Source organism: Rhinopithecus bieti, unplaced genomic scaffold, assembly GCF_001698545.2.
Source record: "Rhinopithecus bieti isolate Rb0 unplaced genomic scaffold, ASM169854v2 scaffold_3062, whole genome shotgun sequence".
Lineage (NCBI taxonomy): Eukaryota > Metazoa > Chordata > Mammalia > Primates > Cercopithecidae > Rhinopithecus > Rhinopithecus bieti.
The window spans coordinates 1,670,471-1,691,011 of record NW_016804432.1 but is presented as its reverse complement, the minus strand read 5'-3'; the positions used below and the strand labels follow the sequence as shown (position 1 = coordinate 1,691,011).

The following is a 20,541-nucleotide window of genomic DNA, read 5'->3' as shown; positions in this document are numbered from 1 at the left end:
CTCCATCTAAAAAAAATAAAAATAAAAATAAAATAAAATAAAATAAAGTCTATAAGCAAGTAAAATGTCCAGTACAAGCGTGATTTTTCAAACCAATTCCTTAAGGCAGTTTTCAATAATTAATTTGATTTAGTCATGTGCAACCACATTTTACTAGTTCTCTCCCTTAAGTTCCTGTTTCCTCTCTTCCACTGCCATTTCCCCTTTTGTCCCCTTGATACGACTCCCCATCTTCCCATTTTCACATCCTGACCTTTTAGGAAAGTTCACTGTGCTTCCTGCTGTAGAAAATTTTAAAGGCCTTGATGTCAAACGATAGAACTAGCTTAATGTAACTGGACCCCTTAATGTAAATGAACCCCACTCCTTTGAGAGTGGGTAATATGGCAATATTCCCAGTTTGGTGAGACAAGAACCAAAAAACCAAACCAACCATTTTTTCACAAGGTTAGGATAAAGCAACAACAAAATCATTGCATAAAACACAATTTGGGGCATACAGGGTTTACCACAGAACACTTCACAGCTAATTACAGTTTATGCATGCACTACAAATAATTGTTCATAGTATATGCAAGACACAGCACCTGTAGATATAGCTGGGTAAACAGGCAAGGGTAAAGGCCCAGTGAAGGGAGGAGTGACTAACTATGAAAATAAAATTTTCAGCATAAATTATAACCCCTCAAGGGAATAACACCCTTTTATACTGTTTTCTCTGTTTCCTGAAAATAATAATAATTAGTTCAGTGTAAGTTGACTTAATTGTCTAACCATGGTAATGATATTCAAAAAAAAAAAAAAAAAAAAAAACCTTATGTTTCAGCATTTTTAAAATCTGCTTACCAACACTTTTCAGCTTCTCTTCAAGCAGTTTTAAAGTTTGCTGAATCGATGCTCCATCAGCTGGTGCTACATCTACGCACAACATCCCTAATAAGCCATCCAACTGCTGAGACAACTAAAGCAGAGGGACACCAAAGAGATAACCCTGATGTAATCAGCATCTAAAGTGTTTAATGATTAACGAGGTTTATATCTAACGAGGTTATCACAATTACACTTGAAAAGACTACACTGTTACAAGACAAGGACAAATCATTAGAATACGCGTTATCTGGAAGATAGAACACACAGATGCATGCACCAGGAAGACAAAGAAGTACAACCAGGTCAGCAGACTTCCATTTCCATCTAGGTTATAAAGCATAAACACTGAGAAAGAGTCAAAATAAAATATTCTACTAGATTGGAACACTCTAGTTAGACAATAAAAGGTTGAATTGCATGCAGAATGACTTAAAAAAATACTTGTTTTTAAAAAATCAAAGAATTTTATCTCATTACCCCCACCAGTAAATCATTTTATTGGTTCAGAAAAATAATTTAGGAGGCATGCAAACCTGAAAAAAATTATGCATAGGTAAGTGTTCAGATAATTTGAAGAAAAGAAAAGAATCAGAGTAGACACTTACATCTTGGGCAACACCATGAAATTCAAGAGCTGCTTGTAAGAGATTTTGCCTAAATTCCAGCTGACTGGCCTGTCGGTAACAAACATCACTAAGTTGTTGCTGCAGTGACTTTAGTTCCACAAGATCTTCCTCATCGCCAGCATTCAAGAGTGCTGCAATTTGCTGATTAAGTTCCACATATACTGCAAACCATTCCTATAATCAAGATGTTACAAAGTAAATTAAGGCTCAAGTTAGTTCCTGGTAGAGATTACCTTTTACAAGTTCTCCAGATAAACTAAGTAATACATGATTTTTTTTTTTTAAGGCAAAAATTATTAAAATTGAGGGTGGGAAGTTGTTAATCCTCAAATCCTAACTGTGATCCCTGGAACTCAATCCTTGGCCTCTAAAAGTTCCCTTCTCTTCCTTGCTCTAAGTGAAACCTGTCTGCCCTCAGTTACCCCTGCAGCCTTCTCAACTGATTACTGTTTCCATGTCTGACATACTGCAAGCCTGAAGGTGGGTTTGATGGCTGCCTCGTTCCTCACTACTCGCAGACCATTTCTTTTCCCTCTTCTTTCAAAAAACCATATCCCCTTTGAAGTGCATGCTGTTAGATTACATCCTGTCAGCTTTCTCTGTTGCACCCCCTCATCCACAGAAAGGTTTAGCAAAGGTCACTGCCTTCCTCTCAGTACAAGCCTTCTTAGTGACTTCTACCACATAGGCACCCACCACCATCATGAACCTCCAGTTTCTTGACTCCCTCCCTCACCTCCAACTAACTTGTCCTCACCTCAACTGAGCTACCTCTTCCACTGGCCATAAAAATTTGTCATCATATACTACTGTGCAGCTCCGGAAATCTCAATTTCATGAAACCCATTGTCTGACCACCATTGACTCTCCCACTCACCTCTGTTGGTAGGCTCACACCTGGAACCCTATGGAATCCACCTATCTATTGACCTCTCTACTGTCCAGCACATGAGAACCTCTGTCTCACTTCCAACCTTGATCAAAGGCTATAACCACCTCCCAGCATATAACCCATGCCCATGCCTGGCTTTCTGTTCTTCCATCAGAATCACCTGTTGAAACCTGAGATCTGTTTTCTCTGCCTAATGTATGCCTGTACCACAGAAGCTGAACATGGGTGGATTAAAAACAACTAGGTGGATAGCGCGCTCTCTCTCTCTTTTTTCCCCCCTGACATCAGAAGGGTAATGTGCTAATGTTGTTACAAGGCTTAGAGGGAGACACATTTCAGATGAGTGTGAGTACCCAACATCACACTTATAAACTACAAAGGAACGACAGATCTCTTTTTAAAGTTATGACTAAATAATCTCAAATGAGTCTTTGGCAATCATTTATGTTTCTCTAGTAAATTCACTTTCTCATTCTCATGATCATTTATGTTTTTTTCACTATCAATCTCCAATCCCCTTTTCACCTCTTCATTCTCAGCCAAAGATCTTAATTCACAGGGAAGTAATTGGAAAACTCTTTCACCTTCCCACCAACAAATCCCCAACCCTCCATTCTACAGCCCTATGCTCTGCCCTCAGTGCTTTAATAGTGAGCAGCCTATCTCTTCTTCTAAGGCCAACCACTCCACTTGTGCATTACAGACTGTCTCTGTTGCCTACACAAAGCTTTGCTCTCACAGTTATTTCTCTCTCTTCCATCATTTCTTCTGTCTAAACTGGATTATTTCCACCAGCACATAAAAAAGCTATAATATGTTAAACAATAAAAGACGCATTTAAGATTTGTGCATTTTACTATGCTGAAATTAAACCTGTTAAAAAAAAAACTTTTCTTAAAGGAGTTCTCTGTATTCACTCTTTTCTCATTTTTCATTCTTTTTTAATCCATTCCAATCAGGATTTTGTTCTTCCTACCCTTCTGAAACCAATTGTCAAATTCACCAAAAAACTCCATCTTGCCACAAATCCAATGGTCAATTCTCAGTCTTTATTTTATTGAGCCTCTCAGCAAACAGCTGCTTTGGCACAAGTAAGCACTTCCTCCTCCTTTAAATGGCCTTTTCTCTTGTTTTCTGAGACACAACACCTCCTTTTACCCTTCTTTGCTGGCTCTCCTCCCTCTTTCTGTACTTAAAGTTTAGGTTGGCCCAAGGCTCAGTTTTCCAGAGACTCTCTTTTCTTCTCACTGGGTTTGGATGACTTCACCTAGTCCCATGCCTTTAAATAGATCTATAGGCTAAGAATTACCAAATTATATATAGGCGTTTAAATTATATTTATTAGGCCCGCCTTTAAGAACTTACCAAGTTAAATATAGGTCCTAAAAAATATATCTATAGGCTAAGAATTATCAAATTAATCATCAACTTTGACCCCTCCCACGAACCCCAGATACTGATATCCAACTGCCCACTAGCCACCTTCATTTGGATGACTAACAGGTATCTAAAATCTAACCTGCCGCCAAAGACACTTACTCACTATCCTCCCAACCTGTTCCTCTCGCAGTCCTCCCTGCCTTAGCAGTTGCTAAGGCCAAAAGTCTGATTCTTTCATCAGCAAGTCTTGCTGGTTCAACCTCATCAACTTCTATCAATTCTCATTACTTCTACTGCCTCCATCTATCAGCCTCCTGCCTTCCATTTTTACTGCTAGTCTCTGTTCCCTATTTTCCACACGATAGCCGGTGATTTGCTTAAAACAAATTAATTATCTGTCCAAAAGTTTCAAATAACTTCACATAACATTTAAAATAAATTTCAAGTTTCTTTTCATGGGCTAAAAAGATATTACATGTTTTGGCACCTGACTTCCTCTAAAACTTTATTTTCTGTGACTCTCCTTTGCTCCCTGTACTCCAGCCACACCAACATTCTTGCTGCTCCTCAGTCATGTTCCTGTGCTGGGGTGTTTCTACTGCTGTGTCCTCTATCTGAATTGCCCTGTTTGTATTACTTCTTGACATCATTTCAAGGTTTCTGATTAAATGTCATCTCCTCAGGCCTTTCCTAAAATCTACACCCATATTGCTCTCCACTCCTCAACTTGAATGTAAATTCCATATAGTAAGACAGTACTATATCACAAAAGCCTAGAACAACACATGACACATAGTATGTGCTCAATTAACATGCACTGATTGAATGTGTAAAACATATTAATCTGTAGATTTACTGACATTACATTAAGTAGGCAACAGAGGGCAATCTTGTCACTCAAGGAACATGTGGCAGTGTCTGGAAACATTTTGGGTTATCACAACTGAGAAGCGAGGATGCTACTGCATCTAGTAAGCAGAGGCCAGTGATGCTGCAAAATGCCCTACAATGTGCAGGGCAGCCCTTACGACAGAGATTTATCTGGCCCAAAGTGTCAAGAGTGTGCTAAGGATGAGAAATCCTCCTGTATCCAATGGTGATGATAATATCTGTCTTACCTTGTTTATCGGTTATTGTTTGGATTTAACTCAATAATATGTACAGAATATTTTTAAACTACATAGTTTATAATGGTTAATAGAGACTATTTAAAAGTAGAAAACATTACCTGAGAAAATAATCACTGTCATGCTCTAAAATATAAAAGGATTTCAATACCTTATTCGTAGTACTTCCAGATCATTAAATGCTCTAGAGAAATAGGCTTAACTCTTTGAAGAAGTAATAGCAACGATTCTGAGAAAAGTAGTAAAGGATTGGAGTCCCAGAATAGCATTTTCCAGAGCTACCAGCATTAGACCACTTGGGGTGTTTATTAAAAATGCCTAAGCTTCACCCCTGACTTACTAAATCAGTATCTGGGAGTTAGGCCCTGGAATATATATTTTAGCAAGCATCTCTGATGACTCTTAAGCCCATTAAGGTTTAGAACCACCACTGTGAAGCTAATTATTTCCTGGTTTGAATTTGTAAAATATAGGCTCTAGCAACCTGACCAGGGATGTAAATACATTATGAGGACAAGTATGTCTCAAGAAATTAATACCTGAAATTAGAGACACTGATATTACTGATTGAGGTTGAAATAAAGAAATAATTATTCTCTCTGGGACGTGGAGAGGAAAAAAATCTGGTGGATACATTTGCATATATTTAAAATTCATCCAAATGTTTCTTCCTAAAAAACAGGGGAATGTACGGCCGGGAACAGTGGCTCATGTCTGTAATCCCAGTACTTTGGGAGGTCAAGGTGGGCAGATCACAAGGTCAGGAGATGTAGACCATCCTGGCCAACAGGGTGAAGCCCCGTGTCTACTAAAAATACAAAAATTAGCTGGGTGTGGTGGTGCATGTCTGTAATCCCAGCTACTCAGGAGGCTGAGACAGGAGAATCACTTGCACCTGGGAGGCAGAGGTTGCAGTGAGCTGAGATAGCACCACTGTACTATAGGCTGGTGACAGAGCTAGACTCCGTCTCAAAAACAAAAAGCAAACAAACAAACAAAACAACAACAAAAAAACACACCAAAAAACAACAACAACAACAACAGTGGACTGTAGATTCCCTAGAACCTTAGGTGTATTTTGTTCACTTACAGCCATTCTCTGGTCTGTCTCTTATGTATATTTAACTGTGTAGAAAATGATTATTTTATAGCAAAATAAAAAGATGACACCAATATTTGGGATTTGGATTGAGATGGTAAGTAAGAAAAGAGCTTGAAGGATCACATTTAGGACACAAGCAGTCAGGATTGACATTGCAATCATATTGGCAGTGATGCATACGTGGTGAAATGATGGGTATTTATACTTTATACCATGAAATGGGAATCCATACGTAGGCAGAAGGAAACCCTGCCCACTCGGGTTAAAAAGGTGATTATACTCAGACTATACATTAGGAGAAATGAGTCTTGATTCGCCAGCTAGACCTATTCTGCTGTTTACTATTATGCATAATACACTAGAGAAAGTGGTTTCTTTGTAGTCCAGAAGTCAGCACTATGACATGGTGTGACAGTGACAAAACTCTCAAGCAGTTTCAGATATTTATGCTCCTCCATGTTCCTATCACACACGCTTTTCCTACCACACACGCTATTCCTACCACACACTTCCTTCAACCCAAAACATAAAATTAGATTATTGAACTAAACTACTTTTAAATTTATTGCCAGTTACTATAACCATTTTCATGTACCTTATTTGTGTGTGTGTGTGTTGTATTAAAAAACCAAGTTAACTTCTAATTACCAACCCTTGAACTAGAACTACATGTTGGCAGAAATTTCATTTTTCTATGTATTAAAACTCAACATCCTAACAAATTTGAGGTTTTTAGCTTTATTTCTGCATTGTGCTTTTATATGGACTCTAAAATTTAATATATGACATTGAGCTGGTAATGCAAAATTGTATGTTAAAAGTTTTCTCAAATTCTACCGTTAATAGCTGTCAATGCAGAAATTAGTCATTATAATTTCACAAGACTTGAACAATTTCAATAATGCTTTAATCTGTTAACTCTTAGTTACAGAGAGAAAAGAAAGTTTTTAATAAAATATCAGAATATCTTAAACATCATAAGCTAAAATATTCATCCAGCATCAACCAACCTATTCTCAAGGTGACAATGCAGTGCCACCTATTGGCTAAAACAGTACAACCTGCTTTTCAAAATACTTCAAAAGTGGGAAGAATAGTATAATGAACTCCTTCCCATCCAGCTTCAATAATGATCAATTCATGGCTAATTCTGTTTCATATACACTCCCATCCATTCAATCTGTCCCTACCTCCCAATTCTGAAACAAATCCCAAATATCACACGTGATTTAAGGAAATAAAATCTCTGATAGCCATCAATGTTTCTTTTCTTTAGGTTATGTCTATAAGTGCAGATGTCAATGTATATGTACAGTTCTAAGTATTAAAAGTACAAGAATGAAAAAATACTGTAGCTTATGCATATCTGTGAAATTTAGTAGCTTTCTCTAAGAGACAGCCAGAGAAAGGATCCCCCCTGGGTATCAAGAGATCTGTGTTTTAACCATAGTTCAACTATTCATTGAGCAAAAAATGTAGCTTCCCAGTTTGTTCATCTATAAAATAAGATGAGGATATCAGAATAATCTATAAGGTATTCTGCAATTCAAGTTTTATATATTGGTTCCATATTATAAGTAAGCTTAAGCACATGGCAAGGACCACCCTTAAGAGATGTTTCTTTAAGCTGATTTTGAAAACCTTATAAATATATTAAAAACACAAAACCAACATCTGAACATAGCAATTTCTATGTATATCATCTGCAACTTCATCCATACTATATGCAATATAAAATTTGCTTTTGAATTGTTTTTGTAAACTTAAGAGTACGGTACAGTATGTATACAATCCAATTTATAATTATTTCTCTTGGCATTTAAAACAATAATAAAATATAGATAAATCCTGTCTTTAGGATCCTCATGTGTCATGTGCCCTTCCTAAAAAGAACTTTTGGAATACTTTCATAACTAAATCTCCTTAGGTGAAGTCTAGAATGTTCTGGAGTAAATACAGTTTTTAGGAACTAAAGAGAGGAACAAAATTGTAGACTCTAACTATAGTAACATGTTCTAGAACAGTCTATCAGGTTCAAATAAATCACAATCCACATTAAAAAAAATCAAAACATTAAGTTATTTTAAAAGTACCAAGAGAATTAAAAGATTATATCCTCAGGAACAGGGTTTGTAATATGATTATTTTAGTATAAAAGCAAGAACCATTATGTTGGAACCTGTGAAACGCATAAAATAAATCGATTTGCAATTATCAGATTTCATTTTCAAGTTTTTTACAAGTACTAATTAGAAAAATTCCAAGGAATATACGTATAGTGCCTTTAGACAGTTCCAAATCTTGTAATATCTCTTATTATTCCTTAAGGTAGACTACAACTATTTTAGGGTATAGTATGTAGATTTTCTGCCAATACCAGTAATTGTTATACCTGATTTACAGAATATTATAAAGAAAGCAATATGAGGAAACTAAGCAAAATGGAATATATTTAGAAGAAAAATAAGTATCAGATACTGTCAAATTCTAGTAAAGATGAGATTTACTCATTCAAATTTATTCCCAAGCAAATCATATTACTTATTCTTTAACCTTGTTTAGTTAAAAATGGGTATTTCCTAATACTATCCAACATAATTAGAGGAAAGAAGAAACGCTGCAGAAATTAATGTTCAGATGGTACTTAATGCTCACCTGGGTCCAGAGTTTAACATTTTAACCAACTTTTTTAAGACAAATAATCTAAGGCGAAGGGAATGAATCGATTCAGATTTTATTTTTCCAATTTTGTATTTAATCTATTTTAAATTACCAAAGTAATATGACCTTGGGGAGAAGGAGGTGAGCTACCCAGTCCACAAACTGCACCATCTCTTTCTCAGTCATGAAGAATTAACTATAACAGAGCAGGAGCTTAATGAACACCAGCTTCTTTCACATAACAAGTTGTTAAATTTTAAATGATCTTGAACAATTATTATCTATAATCTGCTTAAGAATCTACTTATTTCCCAATTTTATACCTGTGATTTGTCTGATTACTCCTTTCACAAATACAAAAGGGACCCCTAAATGTTCAGAGAATGGAAAAATATTCTGCACCCTCTGGACTTACTCTCCATCAGTTGTGTTTAATGCAGCAATTCTGCTATCACTCTCAGGCATTTAATCGTACTATATACTCCCAATAAAGTGGGGGTGGGGGGACTTGAAAACAGAAGTTTCTGTCACAGAGACTACAGATGAAAGCTCTGTTTTTGTACTATCACTCTTTTTTCTGTCACTGTAGCTTTAAAATTTCATGCAAATTGTGCTTCTATAAAAATATAATTAAACTGTATTAGAGACAAAACCAAAAACAACTTTCTAATTAACATGTACTAAGTAATCAAAATGTACTTTATGACCTCTAGGCACTTAACAAACTGTACTTCATGCCCTATACCAAAGTTTGCAGCAACTTATCGCTCAGTACCACATATGCTACTAATTATCCACGTTCATAATAGCACTGTAACTTGCAGAGGAAAAAGCCTCTCACACTGTGCTGGCTCTCAATCTCTTCATGTTTCTGCTGTAGGGCCTGGGAGGCCCTAATGGAATCTCCAATGCCCCACTGGGCTCTTAGTTGTTCTGATCCAGGCCCTTCTAGCCAGTTCACAACCTATAAACAAAAGTAGAAATACAATTTTAAAGAATCAAAACTTTTCAAACTTTCATTCTAATTTATTTTCCCCTCCCAAAGTTCCCCAACTATTTTTAATGTACATTCTTTACATTCTATCCCACAGGCATATTAAATGTTTCTTCTGGAACTACCCAGCTATAATGTGACAACATTTTCAAAACCTAAATGTAGAAGAATGTACACTGCAGCATCACAAGCTTACAGCTTACCATCTTCCAGGCTAAAAGAAATCTGGAATGCTACTATAAAAGAGGATTAAAAATTAACTTATGATGATAAGAGAATCAGAGAATCATAAGATTTAGAGTTGGAAAAAACATCAGAAATGATATCGGTCAAAGTTCTTAACTAACATTTAAGAAAACTGAGTTTCAAAGAGATTAAGAGACTTGCCCAAGGTAATATAATCCATTATTGAAAAACTGGACTAACAGCCATAGGTTCTAACTCACAGTCTAATGTTCTTTCCAAGCATTGAAAAAACTGACTGAATTAACTACTATAAACTTAGTATACTACTTTCTCACTTCAAAAATAAAATTAAAAACTAATTAGAATTATACTAATGTAATAAATACCCTCTTGGAGTCTTCTTAGGATCAACCAACATTCAGACCCACAAAAGGCCCCACTAGTACCAGTCTGCTAGTAAGGATATAGGGTGGGTACTATAGTTTGCTAGGATGACAGCATCGGGAGTTCTTCTTCAGCTGAGTCCCTCAAGCAGGTATAAGCAGATGAGATCAGTATGGGGCAGATATGGGAGACACTCTGGCATCAAAACATGATACCCCACAGGACTAGGCCCATTATGAGTCACTAATCTCAAGGATTCCCCTGGCCCCAGTTATGCCTTCCATCATATATTAATCATATATTAATAATTCTCCCAGTCCAGATCTGGAATAATATTTACTATAAGCAATATTGTTTGGTAACATAGTTGACATTCCAATTTTTAATCAGGTCTTCAGGGGAATAGAGCTAGAGAGTTAAGCAAAGATCAAGTTCTCATGCAGAAGGAGAGGATTGTGTTGACACTCTACCCACAATCATATATACTCTGAAACTACAAACACATTGTGGAATAAATTTAGTGGAAAAAATAGTATTACCAAGCTTTACCTTTTGCCAAATTAGAAAAAGGAATTTAAGAATAGATGTATGGTTATATCCTAAATCTAAACTTAGGATAGTTCCCCAAGAAGTGAATAGGGGTATCTCTGCAGCATAATATTATAGACCCAGTGGGTAGGCTTAACATAGAACTTCATAAAAGAGCAGTGTAGATGTACATTTCTGCTGTTAACAGGTTAAAAAAATATATTTCTAAATCCAACAGTTCATGTATCCTTTTTATAATTATATAAAAGCACCACATCATTAAGAAAAATCACATATGCATTCAGCCCTGTCTGAATATCCACAGATTTTCATGCTTGAATTCAACCAGTCACAGATTGAATATATTTGGGAAAAAAAATCAAGCACAAAAAAACAATAATACAACAATTTAAAGATACAAATAATAAGCCAGTACAGTATAATGGCTATTTTCACAGCATCTGCATTGTAGTAGACATCATAAGTAATCTAGAGATGATTTAATGTATATAAGAGGGTATCCATAGGTTATATGCAAATATTATGCCATTTTATATGAGACTTGAACATCTTTGATCTTGGTATCCACAGTCTGCAGGGTGTCCTGGAACCAACCTACCACAAATACCAAGGGACAACCATATTATATTTCCTTCCATTAATTTTTCACCTGCATAAGGGTTTTCATATACTACTCCAGATTTAAGTGTTATAGCCAATTCTCATAGAAAACAAGTAGTTTTCATCCTGTTTTTCACTCAGCATTAAACTCTACACTTTAATGAGTTTCCACTTGGCTACTGTTATTATAACGTAATTTTCAATGACTTTGCAAATCCTTTTTTCAGAAGGCCGATCCTGTTGCCTGCCTGCCTCCATCTCTCCCATGTGTCCAACCAACCAACCAATCAACCCACTCTTATTAAGAGCTAAGTAATGTACTGCCTCAAATAACTACTGTACCTGCTATCAATACTTTAATTCTCTATTGTCGGGAACATAGGATGTTTCCAATTTCCATCAATTCTAAGTAATTCTATGACTAACACATATGTAACAGTTATATATAACGTTTTTTTCTCTGTTTTATTTTCCCAGGAAAGGTTTCCAATAGAGATCTTCTTGGGTCCAAGGATGATGTAATCCTAATGCTTGTTAATATACTTTATAAAATTGCTCTCTAAAGCTCTTGTTCCTATCTGAAATACCCAATCAATGATAGTTTGAATTGTAAATAACCTCTACAAGGTATACAAACTGACTATTGACTATTAATACACTTTATAAAATTGTTCTCTAAAACACGTTTCTCTCTGAAACATCCAATTAATGGTAGTTTGAACTCTACATTAACCTCTACAACGTATACAAACTATTGTTTTTTTTTGTTGCTGTTTTTTGTTTGTTTTTGAGACGGAGTCTTGCTGTGTTGCCCAGGGTAGAGTGCCATGGCACAATCACAGCTCACTGCAACCTCTGCCTCCTAGGTTCAAGTGATTCTCGTGTCTCAGCCTCCCAAGTGGTGGGATTACAGTAGCCCGCCACCACGCCTGGCTAATTTTTGTATTTTTAGTAGAGACGGGGGTTTTACCATCTTGGCCAGGCTGGTCTCGAACTCCTGACCTCGTGATCCACCAGCCTCGGCCTCCCAAAGTGCTGGGATTACAGGCGTGAGCCACCGCCCCCAGCCCAAACTGACTATTGTTTTTAAAATACTTCTGCCAATTGAAAAAACAGAAATCTTTCCATGTATTTTTTAAAGATCAGTGATTGAATACATTGCAGATGGTTGCTTATTCAAGGTATGTGATCTTTTGTGATTTATCTCTTCATATTCTTTGTTGATTTATGTTCTAGAGTCTTAAAGAATTAATAATAATAATATATAAATTTGTCCCCTCTCTTTATAAAGCTTAATACTGGAGAGAAGGCTAGGCACAGTGGCTCATACCTGTAATCCCAGCCCTTTGGGAGACTGAGGTGGGCAGATAGCTTGAGCTCAGGAGTTCAAGATCAGCCTGGGCAACATAGTGAGCCCCTGTCTCTACTAAAAATACAAAAATTAGCCAGGCATGGTATGCACACCTATAGTCCCAGCTACTGAGGAGGCTGAGATTGGAGAATCGTTTCAGCCTGGGAGGCAGAGGTTGCAGTGAGCTGAGATTGTGCCATTGCACTCCAGCCTGGGTGACAGAGTGAGACCCTGTCTCAAGAAAAACAAAACCCAAAAATCCAGAGAGCAAAACTCAAAAACAAAAAAGTCAAAGTATTATTGTTGACTCAGTGGAACAGCCTAAGTGCTATAACTTTCTATTGGCTAAACTCTGTTTTCAGAGTGCTAAATTCATCTGCAAAACTGTATTATCAGATGCTCTTTAAGTGTAATGTTTTTTTTCCTCAACACATCCACTTTTTCTGCTTTACTCTTCTGTATGAGTTATCTTTGGAGGGCTAGGGTACTAGGATCCTGTTTCTCTCTGCCAGCTTGGGGAAAGTATCACTTTTTCACGAGAGAGAGAGATAAGCAGTGCAATATAAAGAAAGCCCTAGCCATGATTCTGAATTCTGAATTCTCGTTCTGCCACTACTAGGGGGTCTGAATTCTGGCTCTGCTTCTTCTAGTTGAAAGACTTTGGTTCCTCACCTTTTAAATGATGTTAATGGTACCTACAGTACATGGCTGTTGTCAGGATTACGTCTGTCATTATATGTAAGACAGCATAGTAATGATACTAATAATTGTTAGCCTCTATGCTTTTCTTACTTTTCTGTAGGCTAGCTCCTTCTGTCCACTAACTCGTTATGAAGTTTATTTCACATCTGCATTTTACAATAACAACCCTAGTTTCTTGAGAAAGCTCCTGAACTACTGTATCCAACACTTTAAAAAACAGAAATAAAAAGAACAAGTTTTAAGGAGACATAGGCAAACATTTTAAAACAATTTTCCATGTCTTTTTCGGGAATCAATTGCTTCTCATTTATCACTACGTGTTACAAATACAGATATAGAAACATAGTGATAAAATGACTTTTAAGTATTTTAAATAATTAACGTAATTATTTTACTAGGAATATCTAAGCTCTAAAATAAAAGTGGAACAAATGCATCTAAAATTTTAACAATGTATAGTTTTTAGAAACTTAAGACATCATTAAGCATTTAGATTTTGATTTTAGAATAATCTAGAAACAAAAGAAGCAGGTTAATATAAATCATGATAGCTGGGGATAAACAATTCATTAACACGGAACTTTTGAAATGCCATAAGTTGAAAAATAAATCTTAAATAAAGCAAAGATATCTCCTTGCCTCAAAAAACCAGTTACATAGTAATGGGCACATATATATGTGTGTGTATATATATGTGTGTGTGTATATATATGTGTGTATGTGTATATATGTGTGTGTGTATATATATACATATGGCTTTAATATAAGCTGAAAGTAATTTCCCTTAGTATACAACATCAGTAATGTAGACATAGTAAATATATGACTATTTCTAATAAAAATGATTCAAATTGAGGTTGACGCCCCAGTAAACAAGTCTATTTAAACGCATTAATAATGGCAGTTTGCCAAACTAGGCTATAAAACTTAATTTCAATGAAGACATCTTGCTCAATCTGAATATTACCTTACTGGAAAAACAGTTCTATGCCCAATCCATATCAACGTGACCCTTCAAACGGTTACATTTATATGCAAAGTATAACCTTGGAGCTATGCTTTTAGAATCTACCATGAAAAATATTTACACTGGCCAAAAATGCTTGTGACTATCCATACTTCTTGCACGGCTAGGCTTATTTTTAAAAACTGCATGACAGAACATGTAGAAGTATGCAAAGTCAAACCAGGCAGAAGGGCGTGTCAAGGAAATGTCAACCATCTAACCTGGAGAAAGAGTATGGGGAACTGAGAACACAGCCTCCAGCTGTATGCTTATGCAATGCAATGTATTCTATTTGGCATCTATGATTCTTCTCTACAAAGGAAGAAAAGCACATGGATGATTCTAGAAATAACATTTGCAGTGCTGGCAGTAATTACTGCCACAATAAATAATGAGCATAATGATAGCACATTTCAGTGAAGTGGCACGGTCTGCTACCCAGAAGCATGTGAAATCTAATTTTTAACTGTAACAGCAGCAGCAGTATAGAGAATCTCTGCATACCACATGAAGTCTTGTGCTACTGATCTGAACTGTGGGGAATCAGGGATAAATATGGTTATTACTTATATAATTTATCGAAGCAATTGATTCCTCTTGCGTTATGTTTTCAGTGATGAGTCAGTAAAAACAAAAGAAGTTTGAAACAATTCAATTTTCACTGATTTAACACAGATATTTAGTTTATAATTATCTTTACACAAGCAAAAACATTTTCACATTTTGTCAAATTTGTAAGACTGAAAATAGTACGATTCACGCTCTGTGTGACCAACATATGATCAATATGTTACTATATAGTTCAAAATATATTATCACATAGTAATCATTTTGGCAAGGGATACAGATGTTTCCTTAAAATGTGACCTGTGAAAAACTGAGTGCAGGAAACATTATATGCTGACTATTATTGTTCAAACCAATTCACCTGTTATTCTGATAAAGAAAACTGAATATGAAGTTTACCGGTTTTTAACAGTAATCTCGTTACCATCATCGCCATCATTATAAACATAATCATCGTCATCTCCTTTCTCCAGTTTCTTACCCAGTTGAGCTGGTCCGTCATTTAAAAATGTGATTGCCAATACATTAACTCCTTTGCCCCTCTGTCTTTTTGTCATAGTCACTTATCCCATTTAGCAAAGTACAAATGCTGGATAAATTCTGTCACCCATGTTTTTGGTGCCTGAACCTCAACAGCCACGTATGAATTGTCAGATAGGGTTACATAAAAAGCCAGAGAGGTTCTGCCATAAATTAAGATCAACACTACCCCAAAATACAGCTATATTTTTGTGATATGAAAGTTGTCCATATCAAAATGGAGTCACTAATATTGGGGGGGAAAATAAACAACCCTGAAAAATAGTGCCAGAGAAAGCCATGGCAAGAGGTTCTCATGCTTGTATGCCTGCTAACAAAAACTATCACAAAGGACTGCAAAAACCAAAACTATACACAAAGGCATTGCAACTTCACACAAAAAATACTTCTGCAGCCTGGGAAGCATGGTGAAACCCCATTTCTACACAAAATACACAAAAAAACAGCTGGGCATGGTGGCATGTGTCTGTAGTCCCAGCGACTCAGCTACTCAGCTACTCAGGAGGCTGAGGTGGGAGGGTCACCTGAGCCTGGGAGGTCAAGGCTGCAATGAGCCATGATCGGGTCTCTGCACTCCAGCCTGGGTGATAGACTGAAACCCTGTCTTAAAAAAAAAAAAAAAAAAAAAAAAAAAAAAAAAAAAATTATTCTGCAAGGACATCTGTCCAGCAATTGCCTGTCCAACCTCAGAGGTGCATCACCTTTGTTATTGATCTTTAGAATAAAAGACAATTATTTCAAAACAGTTATGTAATCCTCATTTTTTTCCTTTAAAAATGTTTGTCTTCCTTTACCTCTCTGAATATGCACACAGCTTACTATGACATGCGTATTCCCATTGTAATGTTCTATTCTCTAAAACAAATAATCTCTTCCTTTTAGAGAGCCTCTCTTTGTTTGTTATTTAGGCTGAGAGTGATAATTTCACTCTTCGATTCCCCACAAAGAAAATTTTCAATCACTTCTGCTCTATTCAAACCACTGATCCTCTTTAAACATCATTCCTGCAATTTGTGCCATCAAGCAGATGGCCTTTTCCTCTTTATGAAAAAAAGACACATCACACAGTAACTCCTTCAAATTTCCTGATGCCTGATTTACGCACAAAGCACCTCTGGACTCATCCTAAAACTGCCCCTATAAACTTTGTAAAATTAATCAGGGAAGAAAGAAGGGGGAGAAATGAAAATATACCAAGCTTGCAGCATGTTGAACGTTAATTGTTAGGTCAGCTCAGTTTCACCTGCTTCCTCATAGTTGTTTGCTGCCTACTGACCTAGAATCATGGACCCTGTTACAAGATTATAGTTTCCCTGAACTGTTCTACAGATAACAAACTAAACATTATGAATCGTTGTTTTCACTTTGAGACATTCCTTCAGGTCCTGCATACTGATGAAACTACTCTGTCAGCTGGTCTGAAGGACCCCACTGACTCAGCTGGTCTGAGGGGCCCAAGACGCTGACTCACCAAATAATGCAGTTTCCACATCCTGCTGACTTCATCTCCCTCGCCTTAACCAATCAACAACCCCAATTTTCCAGCCCCTTACCCTCCATGATCCCCTTAAAAACTCCAGCCCAGAACTCCTCGAAGAGATGGATTTGAGGGTCTCTTCCCATTTCCTTGCTCAGTGCCCTGCAAGAATTAACTCTTTCTCTGCCGTATCCCTGCTGTCTGTATAACTGGTCTGTTTACTGGGCAGCGGTCATAGGAACCTCATGGTCCTATGGTAATCCTAGCCATCCTTCTTCCTGCGACACAGGAAGAGCTCTCCCTCTTTCATTCTAAAGCAAATCCCTTCTACTGTGCCTTGATTCCGTTTACTTCCACCTTGTTGGGAACTTGATAGTATTAATTATTCCTTCTCTCTTGTGTATTCAACCTCTTCCCCCAATACTTTCCAGCAATCTTTAAAGTTTTTCATATCATGAAAAGAAAGAACAACTATCCTTACCCCTCCTATAGGTTGAATTGTGTCCCTCCCCTCAAAAATACATTGGTTGAAGTCCTGACCCCCAGTACCTCAGATTGTAACAATATTTATTAGGAGACAGAGTCTTTAAAGAGGTAATTAACCTAAAATAAGGTATTTAGGGTGGGCCCAATCCAGAATGACTGGTATCCTTATAAGGAGAGGAAATCTGGTCACAGACATATACAGAGAGAAGACAATGTGAAGACAGGGAGAAGGCCATCGTCAAGTCAAGGAGAGAGGCTGGAACAGAGCCTTCCTTCATGGCCCTCAAAGGAACCAATCCTACTGACATCCTGATCTCAGAACTCCAAGAAAATAAATTTCTGTTGTTAAATCACTTAGTCTGTTTGCTACGGCAGCCCTCGCGAAGCAATACAACCCCTCTTCCACCACTTATAGCCATTATTCTGTTTCTCATCTTTCCTTCAGAGACAGACTTACCAACCACTTGTCTATACTCATTGCTTCCTTCACCACACCTCCCTTTCATTCCTGAATTCACTCCACTGTTGCTCCTGGCCTTGCCACTCCATGCCCTGTGGTCACCAGTGACCTCAATCTTGTGCTTTCTAACAGACATTTTAAGTCCTTTTATTTACCCTTTCAGCAGCATTTGACAGGGTTGTAACTCCTTCCCTGAAATGCTTTCTTCCCTTGGTTTCCATGACAAAGAACTCTTCACACTTTCTCATCTTTGGCCAGTCCTTCACTGCCTTCTTTTCAGGTGTATGCTCCTCTACCTTGCCATGAAATGTTAGAGTTTTTCAAAGTTCAGTTTAAAGCACTCTTCTCACCTCTCTCAACTTTCTCTTCAGGCAATTTTCATCCACATCAATGCTTTTAATTACCATTCATGCACAGATGACAAACAAATATACCCCAGCCCAGACTTCGAAGTCTGGACCTGTTCTGAACTACGCTTCTACATATTCTCTTAGAAGTCACAGCCACCTCAAACTTAACAAGTCTGAAACCAAACTCATGATTCTCCACACTATTTTGCATCCACAGTAATATCCAAATCTTGCCCAGTGTTCCCCAGGTAGGCAACACCATTATCTTGCAACCTAAGACACCAAGTCTTACAAGTCAGAAATATGATTCGTCTCTAGTATCTTCTTACTCATCCTAATCCTATTCCCATCACTCTCCTTCTTGGCACTTGTCATAGCTGCAGTTTCACAGCTGTTTGTGTCATCATGTAAATACGTCCCAGGAAGCAACAACCCTAGTTTTACTCACCATCACATTGTTGAGCCTAGGACAATGTCATACTACTGTAGACATTCATTTTTTTTAATGGATGAACTAACAGGTGTTATTAAAAGAGGACTCATTATGTGTCAAACACTAAATATTTAATGAAAATTATCTTCTTTAGTTCTTGTAACAGTCCTATTAAGTAGGCATTATTGTTGCTGCTATTGTGGTTACTGTTGTTATCCTCTGCTTACTGAAGAGAAGACTATGACATAGAAACTAGGACTTTCTTTCTCCCCAAGGTCAAGCAGCTTGGAAGTGGTAGAAGAGGGTAGATTCAGATTATTTGGGTTCAGAATATGATTTTTGTACTGCTCTGCTACTCTATCTTAGTGGTTTTCAAAGATAATCTCAAGCTAATTGGCTAAAACTTACCTGAATTTAAAACAAACTCTTTAACTTATGAATGAAGTCCATGGAAAAAGCCACGTACAATTAACATATGCTCAGAAATATCCAGTTTATATGTGGTTATCATGGAATACATTCTAAATCCTTTTGCCTGAAATTCAACATCTTCCATGATCCAACTCCTTCCTTCCTTCCTTTCAAATCTTTTTTCCTATGACATCCTGATGCTCTAATTTAAGAAGTCATGAACTAGATCAATTGTGCAGGCCAATTCTGGCCCACCACCTGTGTTTGTATAATAAATAAAAGTTTATTGGAGAATGGCCACACATGTTGGTTTACACAATGTCTGTATCTGCTCTTGTACTATAATGGCAGAGTTAAGCAGCCACAGCTGCAAGAAAGACTGTATGATCCACAAAGTCTAAATGTCTGGAATTTTACAGAAGTTTGCCAGCAACTACACTAGACCTCTAAAGTAGAGCCTAGTTCAAAAGAAATACATAAAATAACTACCACTGATTGAGAGCTGGGTTCTTTCCAAACACTAGCCTTTCAAAGGGAGTATTATTATTCCTGTTTCAATTAAGCAAAGAAGGCAGACAGGGAAAAAAAGAGAGGAAAAGAGGAAAGAAAGAAAACAGAACAAGCGAGGCTCAGGTAGGTGAAGTACAGTGAATGGTCACACAGCTAAGCAGAGGAACTGGGATTGGGATCACACTCAATGACTCAAAAAGGTCATCCACTTCCCACTGTGCCTACTGCTTCCTTTTTCCTCAACAGAACTTGGGATTCTACGCTGCTATGATTTACTCATGCTATTCTTTATCCTCCCCAAAATGCCAATTCTTTCAAAACCTATCACTGCCTGGTGAAATCAGATACATTCGGAGAGGACAATCTCAAATGCTACTTCCCCCACTAAGTCTTCCCAGATTACCTGCAGCTGAGAAATAATCCTTCCTATAAGTGTCTATAACCCCTCAGTCATGTCCTGTGACTCTTAACACTTTCTCGACTTAAACTTATTGATAGTAAAAACTAAGTCTACCTTTATATCCTGTAAAAAATCTAGCACAATGCCTTCCACAAAGGAAACACTTAATAAATGTTTATCTAATGAGTGAATGAACCTAGATTTAAAATTAGGATGTTTCCAGTTTGTATTTTAAATAAAATATTTGAAGATTTATTTTCTTAATTATTCAACATAAAATCCACAGTATAATCTAAATAATAGAAATGTATTCGTTTAGTATTTTTAGTATTTTAGCCTACTTTTCTCATAAAAATAAATTTTAAAAGAAAATAAAATTCCTAACAACTAAATACACTTAATGCTTTCTATCAGTATTATAGAAAAATTTAATATTAGAATCATTTGCATTACATGGGTTATTTTGCTAGGACAGAA

The 20,541-nt window shown here is 36.8% G+C and overlaps 1 protein-coding gene across 3 annotated transcripts in view; it reads right to left on the bottom strand.

Moving 5' to 3' along the window:
- Positions 1-20,541, bottom strand: part of SESTD1 (SEC14 and spectrin domain containing 1) — a 164,208-nt gene that overhangs the window by 19,504 nt on the left and 124,163 nt on the right. For all 3 annotated transcript variants that reach the window (XM_017868273.1, XM_017868272.1, XM_017868274.1), the window contains 3 exons: positions 9,500-9,622; positions 1,476-1,670; positions 847-961 (listed from right to left, as the gene is read on the bottom strand). In XM_017868273.1, the coding sequence (XP_017723762.1) occupies positions 847-961; positions 1,476-1,670; positions 9,500-9,622 (433 nt within the window). The remainder of the gene's footprint in view (positions 1-846; positions 962-1,475; positions 1,671-9,499; positions 9,623-20,541) is intronic.